The sequence below is a fragment of the Plecotus auritus genome (genome assembly GCF_963455305.1).
Source record: "Plecotus auritus genome assembly, chromosome: X".
NCBI classification, from domain to species: domain Eukaryota; kingdom Metazoa; phylum Chordata; class Mammalia; order Chiroptera; family Vespertilionidae; genus Plecotus; species Plecotus auritus.
The window spans coordinates 31,777-49,571 of NC_137784.1; the positions used below are offsets into that span (position 1 = coordinate 31,777).

General features: G+C 66.3%; 2 protein-coding genes across 2 annotated transcripts in view; both read right to left on the bottom strand.

The window, feature by feature from the left end:
• Nucleotides 1-1,260: 1,260 nt before the first annotated feature.
• Nucleotides 1,261-9,911, bottom strand: GTPBP6 (GTP binding protein 6 (putative)). Its single transcript, XM_080652217.1, has 10 exons — nt 9,460-9,911; nt 8,677-8,814; nt 8,172-8,242; nt 7,690-7,820; nt 6,884-6,954; nt 5,689-5,847; nt 4,960-5,168; nt 3,263-3,411; nt 2,699-2,851; nt 1,261-2,350 (listed from the first exon to the last, which is right to left on the bottom strand). Exons 1-10 carry the CDS (start codon nt 9,812-9,814, stop codon nt 2,227-2,229), a joined length of 1,560 nt encoding a protein of 519 aa, XP_080508343.1. The 5' UTR covers nt 9,815-9,911; the 3' UTR covers nt 1,261-2,226.
• A 4,486-nt stretch (nt 9,912-14,397) lies between these two features.
• PPP2R3B (protein phosphatase 2 regulatory subunit B''beta) overlaps nt 14,398-17,795 on the bottom strand; it is a 31,033-nt gene continuing 27,635 nt past the window's right edge. Inside the window, exons 10-13 of the mRNA XM_080652528.1 lie at nt 17,388-17,563; nt 16,475-16,593; nt 16,118-16,224; nt 14,398-15,146 (exon numbers count right to left, since the gene is read on the bottom strand). Of these exons, the coding sequence (XP_080508654.1) occupies nt 14,999-15,146; nt 16,118-16,224; nt 16,475-16,593; nt 17,388-17,563 (550 nt within the window). The 3' untranslated portion in view covers nt 14,398-14,998. The remainder of the gene's footprint in view (nt 15,147-16,117; nt 16,225-16,474; nt 16,594-17,387; nt 17,564-17,795) is intronic.

A 17,795-nucleotide genomic window follows, 5' to 3' on the forward strand; every position in this document is an offset into this window, starting at 1 on the left:
TCTGGCTGTGAAGGTCGAAGGAACTTCAGGAAGGAACTTCGGGAGTCGCTCACTAGGATGAACGGGAGTGGTTCTGAGCACACGCTCAGCCCCCCGTTTCCCCGAGGCCCCCGTGCGTTCTCTTCACGCAGGTGTGCGCACCCAGGGGTGATCGGGGTCCCTCAGGCGTGGCTGCGGGGCTGGGGCGCCGCATCGCCATCCTGAGAGCCGTCCCTCGTCTGCCCACGGCCACTCCCTCACGCGGCCCCCTCGGGAGCTGCCCAGGTCCGCCTGCCCGGGGACACGAGGCCACGCGGGACCTTGGAGCCGGGTGTGGGCCCACGGGGGACCCGCCACTCGGGGGTGCAGGTCCAGGCAGCAGCGGCGCCCTGCATGCGGGAGGCCCGCCGCCCATGGCGGTCCCCGAAGGCCCTGGAGCTCAGAGACCCGGAGGGGCGCCTCCCGTCGGAGCCAAGGAGGCAGCTGCTGGCGCCAGGACCGCTCCTCCGCCCACAGGGGAGGTCCTGCCCCACGGAGGCCCCCCGCGCCCCTCCACCGTGTGGACCCGATGGCACAGCCACGACCCGACCCAGCTCCCCACACGGTCTGCGGGCCCAGCTCTCGGGGCGGCGGGGGAAGGCCGTGTCCCGCGTGGGCGGCTGTGTGGCTGCTGGGCACGTGCCCAGGGCCGCCGCTTCCAGCAGCTCAGATGCCCTCTAAGCTCTGGGGTCGGGTGTGGGAGAGGGTCCCCGGGCTGCGGGGACGGGTCCCGGGTTCCCTCCTGCTGGGCGGCGCTCAGCTCCTCAAGTCCGTCCGCCCTGACCGGCTGCCGCCCGCATTCCGGGCCCTGATGCCATCGGGCCACGGGGTGATGGACGCACCCTCTCGGGGCCCTGACCTGGGCCACACCTGCGAGGTCCCTTTGCCGTTAAGGTGACATCACAGGTGAGGAGGGGTTGGGGCGCGGGCGTCTTGGGGGACACTGTTCTGTCTGCCACATGGGGGTTGGGGCGCGGGCGTCTTGGGGGACACTGTTCTGTCTGCCACACCTTCCCAGTGGAGTTTCCCCAGGAGGGCTGAGCTCGGCCGGGGAGTGGGAAGGAAGGTTTGGGGTGTCGCCTGCGTGTGCGTCATGGAGTCTCACAGACAAGAACTGCGCTCGCCCCGTTTCTGGAAGGTCACACAGGCCTCTGCGAGGTCAGGGAGGGTCAAGGGGACCCTTGATGGTTTCTGTGAGAAACACTCATCTGTCCGAATGCTGACAACGGACTCGAGACAGAAGCAGGTGAAAGAGGCTTTTACTACCTTGTGTGTGTCCGGTGGACAGGCACCCAGAGCAGCGCTCACCTACCCCGGAGGGGCGGGGCGAGTCCCTCCCGCCCCTCATTGGCTGAGCGCCCGGGTCACCTGTTTCCTGGAGCAGGTCTCCCTGCCCCCCATTGGCCACTGGAGACAATGGGCGAGGCCTCCCCTGCCCCTCCCGCTAGCTGGGGCGGTGCCTCCGGGGTTACCACCGCGAAGGGCCCACGCACGGTCCTCGCTCGTACACCCTCTTCCCTCCCCACATGTTTGCCCTGGGACCGTCAGGAACTGCTTCCAGGACAAGCTGGCGACGCTGGAGATGGGTCAGAGGCCCCTTTCCTCCCCGCAGCGCGGGGACGCTCTGGGATCGCTTAAGGAACAGCCGGGAGATGGGGGAGGGGGAGGGGTTAGGGAGGGGGGGGAGGGGGGAGAGGCGCGGGGCGGGGGCGGCAAACACCTAAGAATTCTATGCAGGCTTTCCGGGTGAGACCAGGGAAGGAGGGACCAGACCCCTTCCCTGAGCATCTCCTTAGCCACGCGCTCAGCTCGCTGGCCTCTCGGAGAAGCACGGGAGTGTCCAGGACCTGAAGGGCCTGGGCCGGTTCTGTGGTCGGTTCTGCAGACGGGTCTGGGGTGCAGCCCTCGGTCTGGGGACCCCCGGCACCTGGAGCAGCCGACGCTGCAGTTTGGCGGCCAGAACTGACTTCCTGGCGTGGACGCGAGGCCCAGAGTCTGGTTTCCTTTGGACAAAGTCTGGTGGACGGACACGAGCACCGCGGGGGAGCGGCCTGCAGGCGAACCGTCAGGAGGGAGGCCGGTCCCCTCGACGCGCCCACGATGCACCGCCTGGCGGGGTCGGAGCGCGCATGTCCGTCCACCGACCTCTGCCAGGACCACCAGGCGGGACCCGCCTCCTCTCGGCCAGAGCACTGCCCCAGGCCGTGGTCATTGTGGAAAGAGCTTCCGGAACCTGCCGTAGGCGGCGTTGCTGATGATGACGGTGACGTCGGCCACACCTGCCTCGGGGACCACCTGCACGTCCTGCACCGTGGCCTCCGCGTGCAGCCAGCTGGGGGGAGGGGGGGAGGGGGGGCGGGTCAGGAACGCGGTTGGGGGAACAGGGAGCTGAGGGTGATGTTTGCGCCGGGCGCCCAGCCACACTCGGACCTGCGCTTTCCCGGTGCGTCAGCCCCGCGGGGCCCCAGGGGACGCACGTGGGGAAATAACTCAGGTGTGCGCTCCGACAGAGCTGTGCGCGCACCTGCAGGTCCCTGGGACCGCGCAGCCACCGGCCCGCCCCTCAGCCAAGCCCCGCCCCGTTTGATGGCCCCGCCCCGTCTGATAACCCGGCCCCGCCCCTCTACTAAGCCCCTCCTCTCCCGGTGGCCCCGCCCCTCTTCCGGATAACCGTATGCACCTGAGCTGCGGGCCCGCCAGCCGCACGCGGAGGGTCTGCACCCGCCTCCCCGTGGCGCTCAGCACGGCCGCCTCCAGCTCAGCCTTCAGCTCCTCCAGGCCCAGCCCGCGGAGGGCGGACACGGCCAGGGCGCGCGGCCCCGACGGGCGGTACCTGTGCGGAGGGCACAGACCCGGCTCAGCGAGGACGAGCGCGTGAGGGCCCCCACGGCCCCCACCTGTGACCCCTCAGTCCTCCCGGGAGAGGAAGGAACAGCGGGTAAACCCAGAGGCTGGGGGGAAAGAGGGGCGTGCGGTGCAGAGCGCGTCACCCCAACGCCAGCCCACTCTGGGGCTGGTTTTAGGGACAGACGGGGCTGTGGGAGGGGCGCTCGGATCCCCGCCCCCTCAGCAGGCCACGGACACGCCCATCTGCTCCGGGGTAGAGCCCCTGATCAATAGATGTGATCGCGCCCAGCTCCCCGCGGGAGGGAGCCCCCAGGCCGAGGGCTGGGGTGGGGGGGCGGTCCCAGCTCAGCTGGACAGAGGCCCAGGCCTGGGGTGGGCCAAAGGGGGGCCCACTCACCCGGGCACCAGGTCCACCTTGTTGTGCACCTCCAGCACCGAGTCCAGCAGCGGAGCGGGCAGCCCCAGGCCGCGCAGGGCGGTGAGCACGCTGTGCTTCTGCAGCTCTGCCTCGGGGTGGCTCACGTCCCTCACGTGCAGGATCACGTCCTGCGGGCAGAGGGGCTCGTGGCCGGGTGTGTGGGACACAGTCTCCCCTCCACCTCCCCCCAGAGAGGGTGGGGGCTGCCCCAGGCCCGGGTGGGACCCCAGGGTGGGGCTCCCGAGACCACAGCTGAGCTGGTCCCGTGGACCAGACCCCTTGTTCAGGTCCTGCCCCAGCTGCTCCCGGGGCGCTGGGACTCGGGACTCAGGGCCCCTCCTGTACAGGCACTTGGGGGCTATTCCTGGTATTCGGGGCCATTCCTGTTCAGGGACTCGGGGCCCCTCCTGTACAGGCACTTGGGGGCTATTCCTGGTACTCAGGACTCCCCGCCACTAGGCCTGTCTCCACCCCCACCCGCAGGTGCTGTCCGACCACCACCCGCGGGGCTCAGTTGAGCTTTTCGATCAAATCAGTTCACAATTTAGAGATGGCTCCTGCCCAGCTGTAAACAGGCTGCCGGTCGGTTTGCTGTGCAACATTCGGAAGACGCAGAAAAGAGGAAAAGCTACTTGAGACCCCACAGGAAAGGCACCCTGGAATTCGGGGTGCTCACTGCTGGGCTCGTTGTCAGGGGGAGACTTCGATTATTAAAATGTTTTGTTTCAGAAAAGTCTTAATTTTCAGAAAGAGTGTGGAGGCACTGGGTGTTGTCTGGGGCCAGTCCCTGTGGAGTTCCTGCAGGTGGCCACCCCGGGGGCTCAGACATCATCCTGAGAAACCCAGCTAGGCCCATTCCACTCACCCTTCCGTCCCGGGACCCCGTCCGGGACCTGTCCTGTGTGAGCACCTGGTCCTGGTGTGTCCTGTGTGTCTGTGTGTGTGAGGGTCCTGGTGTGCCCTGTGTGTGTGTGTGTGTGTGTGTGAGGGTCCTGGTGTGTGTGTGTGTGTGTGTGTGTGTGTGTGTGTGAGGGTCCTGGTGTGTCCTGTGTGTGTGTGTGTGTGTGTGAGGGTCCTGGTGTGTCCTGTGTGTGAGGGTCCTGGTGTGTCCTGTGTGTGTGTGTGTGTGGGGGGTCCTGGTGTGTCCTGTGTGTGTGTGTGTGTGTGTGAGGGTCCTGGTGTGTCCTGTGTGTGAGGGTCCTGGTGTGTCCTGTGTGTGTGTGTGTGTGGGGGGTCCTGGTGTGTCCTGTGTGTGTGTGTGGGGGGGGTCCTGGTGTGTCCTGTGTGTGTGTGAGGGCCCTGTGTGTGTGTGTGTGTGTGTGTGTGTGTGTGAGGGTCCTGGTGTGTCGTGTGTGTGTGTGTGTGTGTGTGTGTCCGTCCTGGTGTGTCCTGTGTGTGTGTGTGTGTATGTGAGGGTCCTGGTGTGTCCTGTGTGTGTGTCTGTGTGTGTGTGTGTGTGTGTGTGTGTGTGAGGGTCCTGGTGTGCCCTGTGTGTGTGAGGGTCCTGGTGTGTCCTGTGTGTGTGTGTGTGTGGGGGGGGTCCTGGTGTGCCCTGTGTGTAGGGGGACCCAGCCCAGCTTGTGTCCTATGTGGGGGACCGGCCTCCACTGTGTTGTTTTAGGGGATCCAGCCCCATGACACTGGCCTCGACGGCCGCCCCGACAGTCCGCGCTCACCGAGTGGGCCACGTCCTGCAGGGTGGCGGAGAAGGACTCGATGAGGCTGTGGGGCAGCTCGGACAGGAAGCCGATGGTGTCCATGTAGATGACGGTCATGCGGGACGGCAGGGAGCCCGCATGGGCCGTGATGTCCAGCGTGGCGAACAGCTGGTCCCGGGGCTGCATGGCGCCGTCGCCCGTCAGAGCCTTGATCAGCGTGGTCTTCCCTGCATGCCGGGGACAAGGACACACGTGTGTGAGCCCCCCCGTCCCCCGGCTCCTGCAGAAGGAGGGCCCCGCTGTCTGAGTGACAGCCAGGCACACTGCTTGCACTTCCTAGAAGGTGAAAACTCGGACGCGTATACTTATGATTTTTTTAAAAACCCCTTTTATCGAGTTATCATTTCTTCCTGTAGTTCAGTTACTTGACATATACATATAAACCTATGTCGATCAACACCGGAGGATATTTTTCCCATTGATTTCTAGGGAGTGGAGGGAGGGAGGGAGGGAGGAGGACGGGGGGGGGGGGGAGGGGGGAGAGAGAGAGAGAGACATTGATCCGTTGCTCCCGCCTGCACCCTGACCTGGGCTGACGCTCTAACCACTGAGCAACCGGCCGGGAACTAATGACTTTTAAGCCTGGACGTACCCTTGGTGACCCCGGGGCCCCTCGTCTTTGTGGGTGGGCCCCCTAAAACACAGCTGCCCCGCCCGGGGCGGGCCCCCTCCCCGCGTCCCGCTCACCGCAGTTGGTGTACCCCACCACGGAGACCACCGGGAGCTCCCGCTGCCTGCGCTGCCTGCCCAGCAGCTGCCTCTTCTGCCGCAGCCGCTCCAGGGCCTTGCGGATCTTCATCTCCTTTTCCTTCATCAGGCGCTGCTGCACCTGCAGGAAAGTCTCCCCTGGAAACAGCCAGCGCCGTGCGTCAGGGAGCAGACGAGGACGCCCAGACCAGCTGTGTGCCGCCCCGAGGGACGGGCAGGGTGCTCACGGCCCAGGCAGCTGCCGACCAGCACCTTCTGCTCGGAGGCACAGCTCTGCCGGCGAGGGGCAGTCTCGCCACCCGGCTGGCGTGGCTCAGCGGTTGAGCATCGACCTGTGAACCAGGAGGTCACGGTTCCATTCAGGGTCAAGGGCACATGGCCGGGTTGTGGGCTCGATCCCCAGTAGGGAGCGTGCAGGAGGCAGCCGATCCACGATTCTCTCTCCTCATGGACATGTCTCTCTCCCTCTCCCTTCCTCTCTGGAGTCAATAAAAAATATTTAAAAAGAAAAAAAAGAGAAAGAAAGGCGGCCTGGCCTCCAACTTCTGCCGTCTGAGACCCCCTGGGTTCCCGTCCACTCGGCTGGGGAGCCCCGATATCCTCAGTGCACTGAGTGCTCCCCCAACATCCTGACCCCCAGAACCTGGGAACGGGACCTCCTATGGAGAGGGGGTCTTTGCAGAGGGGATGGAGTGAAGGGTCGGAGACGGGTCGTCCTGGGTCAGGGGGGCCCTCCCTCCAAGGACAGGGTCCTTGTCAGACACGGAAGAGGAGACGCAGACACAGAGGAGTAGCCGCGTGGAGACAGATGGAGGCAGAGATGGGAGGAAGGCAGGGAGGCGGCCACCAGCCCGGACCCCTGGAGCCCCAGGCGCTGGGAGGAGCAGGAGGGACCCTCCCTGGAGCCTCCGGAGGGAGCTCGGACCCCTGGATCTCAGACGCCTGGTCTCCAAGACGGGGGGGGGGGGGGGGGGGTGAATGTCTGTCGTTTCAACCAGGTTTGGGGTCCTCTTTACACCCGCCAAGACCACCTGGGTCCCTGCTTGTTCGATGCGTCCGCGGACGAGGCCCACGTGCAGCCTGGCCCCACCAGGACCGTCCTGGGACCTTGTCCCCTCCCAGAGGCATGTGACTCCCCCTCCCAGCCCCTGGAGACAAGCCCCTGGGCACTCACCTGACCCCAGGATGTAGCGAGAGTTGCCTCCATGTCCGTCCAGGCGGGCAAGGTCGTGCTTCATGTTGGACCTGCCGTGGACACGGGCAACTCAGTAGATGGGGTGGATGAGAGGCCCATGGGGGAGCGTGGAGGGGGCGCAACACGTCCCCCCAAGTGAGGGGGACAGACCGGGGGCGGGCCTCGGATAGGGAGGAGTGCACTGGGTCCTCCCTCCTGCGTGGGGTCCTCTCCTGCGTGGGCCTTCACTCTCAGGGACACAGGGCCCCACAGGGACGGCCCCACAGGGACAGCCCTCAGGGAGGCGCAAGCCCTAGCAGGCATCCAACAAGCTGTGCTGCCCCACCCTATGAAGTCCATCAATAAAGCCCCGCCCCCAGCGCCCCGCCCCATTAGTTACAGCCTGAGGCCACACCCCCTCTGCTCCCCACCCTGTTCTAGCCTCTGAGGCTCCGCCCCCTCGGCTCCCTGCCCTATGAGTTCCAGTCCCTGAGGCCCCGCCCCCTCAGCCCCCACCCTGAGTTCCAACCCTTTGCATCGTGTCCCCACAAGCCCCGCCCTATTAAGTCGATCAATAAAGCCCCGCCCCTCAGTGCCCGCCCCATTAGTTTCAGCCTCTGAGGCCACGCCCCCTCTGCTCCCAATCTCTGTTCCAGCCCCCCTGGCCCCGCCCCTTGCAGGCTCCATCACTGACGTTTCTCTCTCTCGCTCCCTCCCTCTCTGAAATCAATAAATATATATTTTTTAAAGAAGAGAAAAAAGGAAGGGGCTGCATTGGTTGCGACACCCAGGTCCGTGCCCAGTACCTGAGGAGGGGGAGCTCGGCCAGGGCCACCTGCAGCCGCGCCTCCTTGGTCCGGGCGTTGCAGCGGAAGATGTGCAGGACCACGGTGAATCGGTCGAACACCTGCACGCGCCAGGCGGCCTCCAGTTCTTTCTAGAAAAGGAGAGAACCCAGCCAGTGTGGCTCAGTGGTTGAGCATCAACCTATGAACCAGGAGGTTAGGATTCGCTTCCCAGTCAGGGCACATGCCCGGGTTGTGGGCTCCATCCCCCCGGGGGGGGGGGGGGCGTGCAGGAGGCAGCCCATCCAGGATTCTCTCTCTGAAATCAATAAAAACATAAAAAAAGGAGCGTGTGAGCGGTCCTGCCGGGGAGCCCACCCCATCCCTAGACCTCAGGTGAGGGGGGCTGACACTGTCCCGAGATCTTGTATCCTCTGTCCCTCCTGGGGGGCTGACCCCAGGCCCCAGCCCAGGGAGTGGACACACCCAGCGCACCCCAATACCTTAGTGGGCATGGACAGCCTCTCCACGTTCAGAAAGACGGCTGTGACTTCGGACAGGCTTCGGATTTTCTCTAAGGGAGGGAGGGCCTCATCAGGGGCTCCGCTTGGCTGCGTCACCAGGACGGCTGGGGTCAAGGGGAAGCCGGGGGTGGGGGGGACATGACCCCGGGACATGACCCGCGGGGTCTGAATGCAGCTAAGACTCGGGGGGACACAGACTGGCAGGGTCCTGCCACCTCCATGCTCTGATCCGTAAGCACACAACTGGGTGGGGTGGGGACCGTCAGGGGTCCCAGGAGAGCGGGGCTCACAGGCAGGACCCACATCAGGTGTTGAGAGTGGGTGGCTGGGAGGGAGGGCAGGGCTGGGGTCACCCCACTCAACTGCCCCGGAGGCTGCAGAGATGTCAGACCCAAGTCCTGGCGAGGCCGCCTCCGTCTGCCCCGCCCAGCCTGTGCCTGCTGCTCCTCCGGGGAGAGAAGGGCAGGGCCCACGCGGGACCCACCCGTCAGCTGCTCCAAGGTGCCTTTGCCGAAGATGAGCTTCCTCTCGGGCGTCTTGGTCGGCACCACCATCGTCTCCACCACCGACCAGTGGTCCAGCGTGTGCACCAGCGCCTTCGCCTCCGCCACCTGCCACTCAGCTTTGGGGAGAGACGCGGCCTCGGTGAGCTTGCTTCCAGCCGCTTCAGGGGCAGGTAGGAAGGGGGTCCACTTCACACCCCCAGCCCCGGCCCCGCGGAGCCCTGCGCCCCCATAGGGACGCCCCGCCTCTCAGGGGCCCCGCCCTACAAGCTCCAGCCTCAGAGTCCGGCCCCAAAGCATCCCATCCGAGGAGCATGAGCCTCAGACTCCCAACCATGGCAGTTTAGGGCTTGGGAGTCAGGCCCCTGAAGCCACGCCCCCGTCAGCTTTCCGCCCTGAGCTCCAGCCCATGAGGCCCCGCCCCCTCGGCTCCCCGCCCTATGAGTTCCATGAAGTCCATCATGAAAGCCCCGCCCCTTAGTCCCCTGTCCTATGAGTTCAGCCCTTGGCATCCCCGCCCCCGAGGCCACGCCCTATACTTCAGCCATGAAGACCCCGCCCCTCAGCTCCCAGTCGACTTCGTTCCCGAAGCCCCGCCCCATAAGGTCAAGTCCTCGAAACCCCGCCCACTCGGCTCGTCCTCGCCCCGAAGCCCCGCCCTATGAGGTCCAGCCTTCAAACCCCGCCCAGAGTTCCAGCCACAGAAACCACGCCCCCGTGAGCCACGCCCTCGAGGCCCCGCCCCCACCCCCACGCCGGGTCACCTCGAGTCAGCGTTGGCTTCCTCGGTCCCCCCTTGATCTCGGGGTGAACCAGGCACACGCGCTGGGTCCCCGAGGGCAGCAAGGGCTCCCTCCGCAGCAGTTCCTCCTCCTCTTCCTCTTCCTCCGCATCTTCTGACTCCTCCTCCTCCTCCTCCCCGGCTCCGCTAGTGCCGCCATGCGCCCGCGGACCCCGGCCTCCGCCTCCGCCTCCGCGCCCCTGCAGGCCCCCCGCATTCCCGGTACCGAAGGCGGCGAGCGCGCGCTCGGGCCACGGCGCGGCCCTTGGAGCCGGGCGGCCGCGAACCAAGCGGGAGAGCCGGGCCCCCCGGCGGACGGCGGCCCGCAGGGTCCACATTCCGCGTCCGGCCGAACGCCATGGGGCGGAGCCTCGGGGGCGTGCTTCTGTGCGCGCTCCCCATTGGTCGGACGGTGTCACGTGCTCGTCGCCGTGTGCTTGACGTACGGTCGCGGTGTTCGGGAGACCAAACGCGGGTGCCTGCGATCAGACGCGACTCTCTCCCGCGCGAGCGGCTCGCGGCGGATCCCGCACAGGAAACCCGCGTGGGGGCCAGGCTCCGGCCGCAGACCCTCGGCGCCCCGTTTGACATGGTTTCCATGGTTACTAGCAGGACCTGTCGGAACCACTGGGGACCGGGCTCTGCAGATTGTACCTTTCAATGAGGAGCCTTAAAGGAAATGGGTCCCGTGTTAGGATCTCGGCCCCGCATTTTCGGGAAACCGTGGTCGGGCATGGAGAATTGGGAAGCATTTGCGCGCAAGGAGAAAAGTGACATCTTCCTGTCGATCGTGAGGAGGTGCAGGAAAGGAAATAAGATGGCTTCCACCGTGACCACGCGGAGCTAGCGACTGAGGCTGCGGTGTGTGTATGCTGGTCCTTTCTCTGCCCCTCCCTCCTCTTTCACTCCCTCTAAAAAAAAAAAATATTCACGGAAAAAATATCCTCCGGTGAGGATTAATAAAATTAGAGGAGTTGCTAAATTTTGGCTTTTTAAATATGTTTTTATTGATTTTAGAGAGGAAGGGAGAGGGAGAGAGAGAAACACCCATGATGAGAGAGAATCATGGATCAGCTGCCTCCTGCACGCCCCCCACTGGGGACCGAGCCCGCCACCCGGGCATGTGCCCTTGACCAGGAATCGAACCCTGACCTCCTGGTTCATAGGTCCACGCCCAACCACTGAGCAACACCGTCCGGCTAATTTTGGGTTTTAGCATGAAGAGAACCTTTAAGTCACACCGGAGGCCTGCACGGGGTGGGGGGCGCGGAGGACCCGAGCAGGCTTGGTGCCCGCGAGGGGGAGCGCTGGGCTCCGAGTGCCCGCGGGATGGGTGGGGGGGTGGGGGGTGGGGGTGGGGAGGAGGTGCAGCGAAGCCAGGCCGTGCACGGGGCTTAGGGGGTCGGCAAGCAAGGGGGTGGAGTTGGGGCGCCGTGGCGCGTGTGGGACCTGCCCAACATTTATCCGCGGGGCGTCCCCTGAGCGCACCCGCTCCGGACGCACCTGCTGGGCTCCCGCCTCAGTCCTGGGCCTGTTGCGCGGCCTCCCTGCGGGGCTCGCCTTCCGTGGGGTGTCGAGGTGGTGCTCCCGGGTCATTTGCACCAATTCCCGCAGCAGGAACCGGGCGAGTCAGGGGCGGGTTCTCCTGATGGACAGGCGCGTGGAGCGGCCCGGAAGGCCCATTGGAGGGAATTGGTGCTCGGGCCTCTGGCTGCCACCCGCATAGACGCGCCCACGCGGGAGATCGGGACTGCGCCCCAAAGGTGTTCATGGGGCCGCAGACGGGCCGAGCGAGGCTCCTGGTGTTCGTTCACCAACGTCTCCCGTGTCCAGTGGAGGCAACGTGTTATTTGTCCGCTTTCCCGGCGTGAACCTGGACACGGAGGGTCCGCCCTGGGCGGCCCGTCACGACTTGGGCCAAATTCAGCAGAGCCGGGTGAATCCTGCAGGAGCGTGCATTCCAGCCTGCCCGCCGCAGGGGGAGCAGCAGGTCACCCCAAAAACCCGCTCTGACCCCCTGGCCGGTTGGCTGGTTATAGACACACGAGGGAGGAGGCAGCTCGTGCAGCTTCGAGAAAAAGTGTAACAGGAAAGGGGGCGGGGAGGTCTGCAGTCCGGCCTGCGGGACCTCAGAGTCCGATAACAACGGGGTGAGCTGTGATGTCACACACAGCTCAGCCAATGCTTGGGGTGCCTGGGCCAGAGGATGGTCACTCCCGGAGTGGGGTCAGGGTCCGGGCACAGCCACCCAATCAAAGCATGCCCTGTCCTTGGTCTGTTCTCAAAACGTGTTTCCTGACCTAACCGGTTTGGTCCCGGGTTCGATTCCGGTCAAGGGCATGTACCCTGGTTGCGGGCACATCCCCAGTGGGGGGCATGCAGGAGGCAGCTGATCGATGTTTCTCTCTCATCATCGATGTTTCTAACTCTCTATCCCTCTCCCTTCCTCTCTGTAAAAAATCAATAAAATATATTTTTTTAAAAAAACACGTGTTTCCTTTTTGAGTGATGGACCCATCCAGGCATCTTTTTTTGTTTTAATATATTTTTATTGATTTCAGAGATGGAGCGGGAAAGAGAAAAACATCAATGATGAGAGAGAATCATGGACCGGCTGCCTCCTGCACACTCCACACTGGGGACCGAGCCTGCAACCTGGGCCTGTGCCCTTGACCGGAATGGAACCCGGAACCCTTCAGTCTGCAGGACAGAGCTCTACCCACTGAGCCACACTAGCCAGGTCTAGGGGCTCATCTGTGATGTCACACACAGCTCAGCCTGTGCCTGGGCCGGAGGATGGCTCCTGAGAAAAAGTCCGGGAGGGGGTCAGGGTCCAGGCACAGCCACCCATCGCGGCATCTTACCTTTTCACAGCCTCCTCGCACCCTCACGTCCCAGGGTCTGTAGGAAAAGCTCTTGTGTGTGTGGTTGGCAGCATGAAGAACCGTCGGCCAATGGCGGCTCTGTCCTTACCACGTGCCCCTCAGGGGCAGTGCGGGAGCTGATTCGCAGGGCGGGGCGCACGCAGTCCAGGCAGGACAGGCCTCGGAGACCCGGCCCCGCCCGGCCTGCCCCGGGAGCTCAGGTTGGACCTTGGAGACCTGGTCCCTGCCTTTCTCCCGTGGGGTCTCCCGTGGGGTCTCAGGAGCCTGCAGGTGGGGCCGCTGAGGCTGGAAGGTACCTTTGCAGGAGGGAGGGGACCCCGCTAACTGGAGGTGAGGCGCCCCCTGTGGAGGGTTTGGGAATGTGAGTGCTTGGAGTTCTGGGGTCTCCCTCTGAGGAGCACCCGAGTGGTTGGTTACCAGGCCTCCGAGGGGCGCAGGGGCGTGAGTGGGCGCACGGCGCACCAGGTGTGGGGTGTATGAGGGCAGGTATGGGGGGGAGGGGGCAGCAGGGGGTGTGGGGGAGGTGGGGGGGCCAGGGGCGGGCTGTGACTGAGGGGGCGGGGCACCTGGGAAACCAGTGGGCGTGGCGCTCTGGCTGGAGGCTACGTCACAGGTTTTAGGGGGCTGACGCCAAGGGCCACAGAGTGGGGGGCAGGGTGTATGTGGGGGTTGTTTGGTGGGGGTACGGGGCGGGAGATGGCGGGGAGCAAGGGCCACAGGGGCATGGAGATGGGGTGCAGAGGAAGACGGGGGACCTGCCCTGTGGACACCCATGGGCGCCCCACATCTGCTGGGGTCCCTTCTGGGGTGTCGTGGAGAGAAGAGGGGACTAAGGGGTCGTTTTGACCGATTTCTGCAGGGCGAGCAGCGAGCAGGGTGAGTCTGGGCCGGTCCTAATGGGCGACGGCTGGGCGCGCGGAGCGGGGCGGGAAGGCCTGTGGGTGGAGGAGGGTCCCGTGACCCTGGGGTCAGGGTCTGTGGGGCGCTTTGGTTTCCCCCAATGTTTCTGGTCGCAGGTCCGGGGGAGATCCCGGGTCTGGATGTGGTTCCTTTCTGATGGTCCCCCAACCCGAATGAGGGGGTGCTGTTCTGAGCCACCAGTGGGGAGTCCCTTCTCTCTCTTTTCAATCCTCCCCAGAGGATGTGTCCCCACTGACTTTTAGAGCGAGGGGAGAGGGGGGGGAGAGAGACACAGCGACTGGAATGGATCCGGGACCCTTCTGTGCACGGGGGATGCTGTAACCACTGGGCAACACCGGCCAGGGCCTTCCCCCTAACGGTCTGGGGACAGGACACTGAGGACCAACTCCTGTGGGTCCAGGGAGCTGCTGGGAGGACAGAGGCCCCACGCTGGGCCGATGCCTCATGTCACGTTCCGCCGGCCCCGCGCAGGGCACAGCCGCCTGGGCGAGGGCTGAGGGCACCCAGGTCATTTCTCTGTCCCCCGGGGCGGGGTCCACGCCTGGTGTGCGTGCATGTGGGGGGCGGGGTCCAGGCCCGCTGCGCGTGCATGTGGGGGGCGGGGTCCAGGCCCGCTGCGCGTGCATGTGGGGGGCGGGGTCCACGCCTGGTGTGCGTGCATGTGGGGGGCGGGGTCCAGGCCCGCTGCGTGTGCATGTGGGGGGCGGGGTCCACGCCTGGTGTGCGTGCACGTGGGGGGCGGGGTCCACGCCTGGTGTGCGTGCATGTGGGGGGCGGGGTCCAGGCCCACTGTGCGTGCATGTGGGGGCGGGGGACAGGCCAGGAGGCAGGCCGGGCGGACCAGGCGGGAGGCTGGAAGGGACATTTGCAGGAGGGGAACCTGCTCACCGCAGAGAGGAGGCTCAGAGCTCGTATTTTAGGTTTTCCCAGGAGGGGGGGCGGGCGCCCGAGCGTGGGAACCGCGGCTCAAGGGGAGCGTCTGACCCGCAGGCGGGGACCCCAGGTCCCAGGACCAGGAGCCTCTGGGACGGGACCTGCACCCCCGGCCCCCGAACCTCTCTGTGTTACTGGGGGGCCGTGGGCTGCTGGCTGGGTGTGCGGAACCTCAGGCTGAAAACCCTTAAGTTATTTATTTGAAAATACAAATGTGATCTCGTAACACGTTTTAAAAACGCTCTACACAGCAAGTAACAGTTAACTTTACACGTTCTGTACATTCAGGAGGAGCGGTCACCTCAGCGCCCGCGTGGGGCGGCCCCGTGCCCCGGACACGCGTGCAGAGGGCCGCGCGGCTCCAGCTCGGATGCACTCCCGGCCGAGAGGTCAGGCAGGTCCCCCCGGGGTGGGTCCTCCGGGGGCAGGTCCTCCAGGGGCGGGTCCTACGGGGCGACCCTGGCGCCCTGTGGTGTGACCCGTCCGGGCCGTCCCTCCGAACACCTCCACTGGGGAGCCAGCCAGGGGCTGCGGGGCTGCCTGCAGGGGCCCGCCGTGTCCCCGCCAGTCCCGGGGCGTCGGCTCTGCCCGCCAGGGGGGGCGGGGACACGGCCGTCAGGGACCCCCGGAACCGGCCTCCGTGTGAATAAATAGGTCGCCATCGCACACGCAGCTCACGTCTGTAAAGCTCAGCCATCCACACCGCACACGCTGTCCCTCCCCCGCAGGGGCTCCCTCAGGGGCTCCCCCAGGCTGCCCGCCGCTCGGACCCGCCGCTCGGGCTCAGGACGGCTGCAGCTCCTCTTCGCCCTCGTAGTCGAACAGGTGCACGGAGCCCAGCGCGGACGGCGCCTCGAAGAAGGGCCGCTGGGCCAGGGGCGAGCGCAGGCCGCTCAGCTTCTGGTCCACGGGGCTCAGCTCCGCCTCGTACCTGCGGGGAGGGGCCCGGTGAGCGCGGGGGGACGCGGGGGACACGGGGGGGGGTGGTTAGTGGGGACATGGGGGCCTGGACCACGTGGGAGGTCAGGGGGGGGTAGTGAGGACATGAGGTCTGGACCACATGGGAGGTCAGGGGGGGGGGCGGGGGACACAAGGGGGGTAGTGAGGACATGGGGGCCTGGACCACGTGGGAGGTCATGGGGGGCGGGGCGGGGGGCAGTCCAGAGTCGGATTCCAGGACAGACGCCGGCCTGGGTGGGGCCTGCCATAACGTGGCCTCGGAGCCTCACACCCAGAGGCCTGGGAGCTGCCCGGTTGCAGGGCCCCCGGACACCCCGACGCCAGGCGGACCCCCCTCAGGAGACACGGCCTCTGGCTGAGGCTCGGCCGCCAGGTCTCGGCCCCACAAGCAGGACCACCCAATGGGCTGGGGTCTCCGCTGCCAGTCTGTCGGGGACGCAGGTGAGGACGACCCCCAGGGGGCAGGGGTCACTCCCGCCTCGAGAGGCCGAGGCCCCATGACAAGAACCCCGGCGGGAGGAGGGGAGACGGAACCAGGAGCCGCCTGCACCCCCTCACATGGTCCCCGCCCCGTGGGCAGCGAGAATGAAAAGCAGGGGGGCGGGGCGGGGTGAGGACCTGCCCCGGTGCCTTTCCCAGACCCGCGGGGTGGGGGGTGTGGGGGTGGGGGGGGGCAATGGGGAGCTCCTGGACCCCGGGGCCCAGAGCCGCGCCCAGGGACAAGTCGAGAGGAAGACTCACACCCACACGTGGGGACGACCCTGTGGCTTCGGATCATGAAACCGCCTGGAACTGAAGCCGGGACACCCCAAGACCGCCGCCCGGTGAGTAAGGACCTGCGGTCCCCGAGCCTGGGACAGGGCGGCCGGGTTGGGACCTCGCCCGTCATCCCTGTGTGCTGGGGCCCCCCGTCTCACCACCCCCACCTCCCCATCCGCTCACCCGTCGTCCCAGGGATCCCCGGCAGCCTCCTCGGCCACCAGCAGGTCGTACTCCTCGGCCGCGTACCTCTCCCAGTCCGACAGCTCAGGGCCCTCCGTCTCCGTCTCCTGTGGGGCACGCGTGTGGCACGGGGTGGACACGGCCACAGCGCCCGGCCCTGCGCTCCAGGCCCCCTCACTCGCCCTCAGGAGGGACCCCCCCCATCACACCCTCAGGAGGGACCCCCCTCACTCGCCCTCAGCAGGGACCCCCCCCCTCACTCGCCCTCAGGAGGGACCCCCCTCACCCCCCCCTCACTCGCCCTCAGCAGGGACCCCCCTCACTCGCCCTCAGGAGGGACCGCCCCCCATCACTCACCCTCAGGAGGGACACCTGCTCCTTCTGCTCGTGGTCCAGGTACTTCTCGATGTTGAAGAAGGTGTCGAAGAAGACGTTGGCCAGCTTGCAGCGCTTCAGGTCTCGCAGCGTGATCTTCCCTGGGGGCGGGGGCGGGAGCGGGGTCACGGTCAGCACGCTCTCAGGGGGTCTCACACCTGGGTCGTGCCCCCAAAATCCCAGCACAGCTAGTTTCCTGACACGAGATGTGACCGACGCAGGAGGTTGTCCAGGGGAGGATGGAGTCGGAACCGGTGGGGAGTGTGGAGGGGGTGTGGGGGAGGGGGGGCAGAGGGGAGGATGGAGCCTGAATGGGGGTGGGGGGAGGGGGGGCAGAGGGGAGGATGGAGCCTGGATGGGGGTGGGGGTGGGGGTGGAGGTGGGGGGTCAGAGGGGACAGCCCTGCCCCCCGGGGGGACATCCGCAGACAGAACAGGAAACAAGAGACACCGGCCACCAGGGGGCGCCCACAGCCTGAACTGCTGGGACCAGGGACCCCACAGGAGAGAACGCAGGTCCCAGGAGGTCCAGTCCCAAGGCCCAGATCCACCCAAGATGATCCACCCCCTGTCTGTCTGTCTGTCTGTCTGTCTGTCTGACCTCAGGGGTCCTGGGTCCTTCCAGGTGGCCTGTCCCCCACCGTGTCCCCCACACACAGGGGCACCCTCCTCAGGGCATCCCCCATACGGTGTCCCCAACTCACGTGGGCCCCCCAGAGGGCGTCCCCCCAGGGCACCCCACAGAGGTGTCCCCCCCGCCGAGGGCGTCCCCCCCACAGAGGTGTCCCCCCCGCAGAGGGCGTCCCCCCAGGGCACCCCACAGAGGTGTCCCCCCCACAGAGGGCATCCCCCCTCACATGGGCCCCACAGAGGCGTCCCCCGGGTGCCCGGCCGACCTGGGCTCTGCGGCTTGACCAGGTCCAGCATCTGGCACAGGCAGTCCTCGAAGGGCAGGGCCTCGATGCCCATGCAGTCCAGCCGGCGGCTCTGCTCCTCGTAGAAGTGCTCCAGCTCGAACATGGACAGCGCCCCGTCCCCGTCCAGGTCCATGCAGCGGAACCAGTACTCGATGCTGCCCGGGCGGGGCCATCAGCGGGGCACCCGGGACCCACCCCCCAGACCAAGTCCCTCCCGGGACCCACCCTCCTGGGACCAAGTCTGCCGGGCAATGGCCCCCAGGACTGATCCCATCTGGGACGGGCCACCTGGGACCGAGCCCCCCATGGCTCCCAGGGGGCTCCCTCGAGCAGAGATGGCTGCTCGCCGCGCTGCCCACCCCCAGCAGGAGGACGAGGACGAGGACG

Bases quoted from the DNA above. Each gene is read 5' to 3' on its own strand.
- GTPBP6 (XM_080652217.1), bottom strand. From the start codon at position 9,814: ATGTGGACCCTGCGGGCCGCCGTCCGCCGGGGGGCCCGGCTCTCCCGC. The intron at 7,821-8,171 runs GTATTGGGGTGC...CTCCTTTTCTAG, and splicing joins GGCTGTCCATGCCCACTAAG to AAAGAACTGGAGGCCGCCTG. The intron at 5,848-6,883 runs GTGAGTGCCCAG...GGCTGTTTCCAG, and splicing joins TCGCTACATCCTGGGGTCAG to GGGAGACTTTCCTGCAGGTG.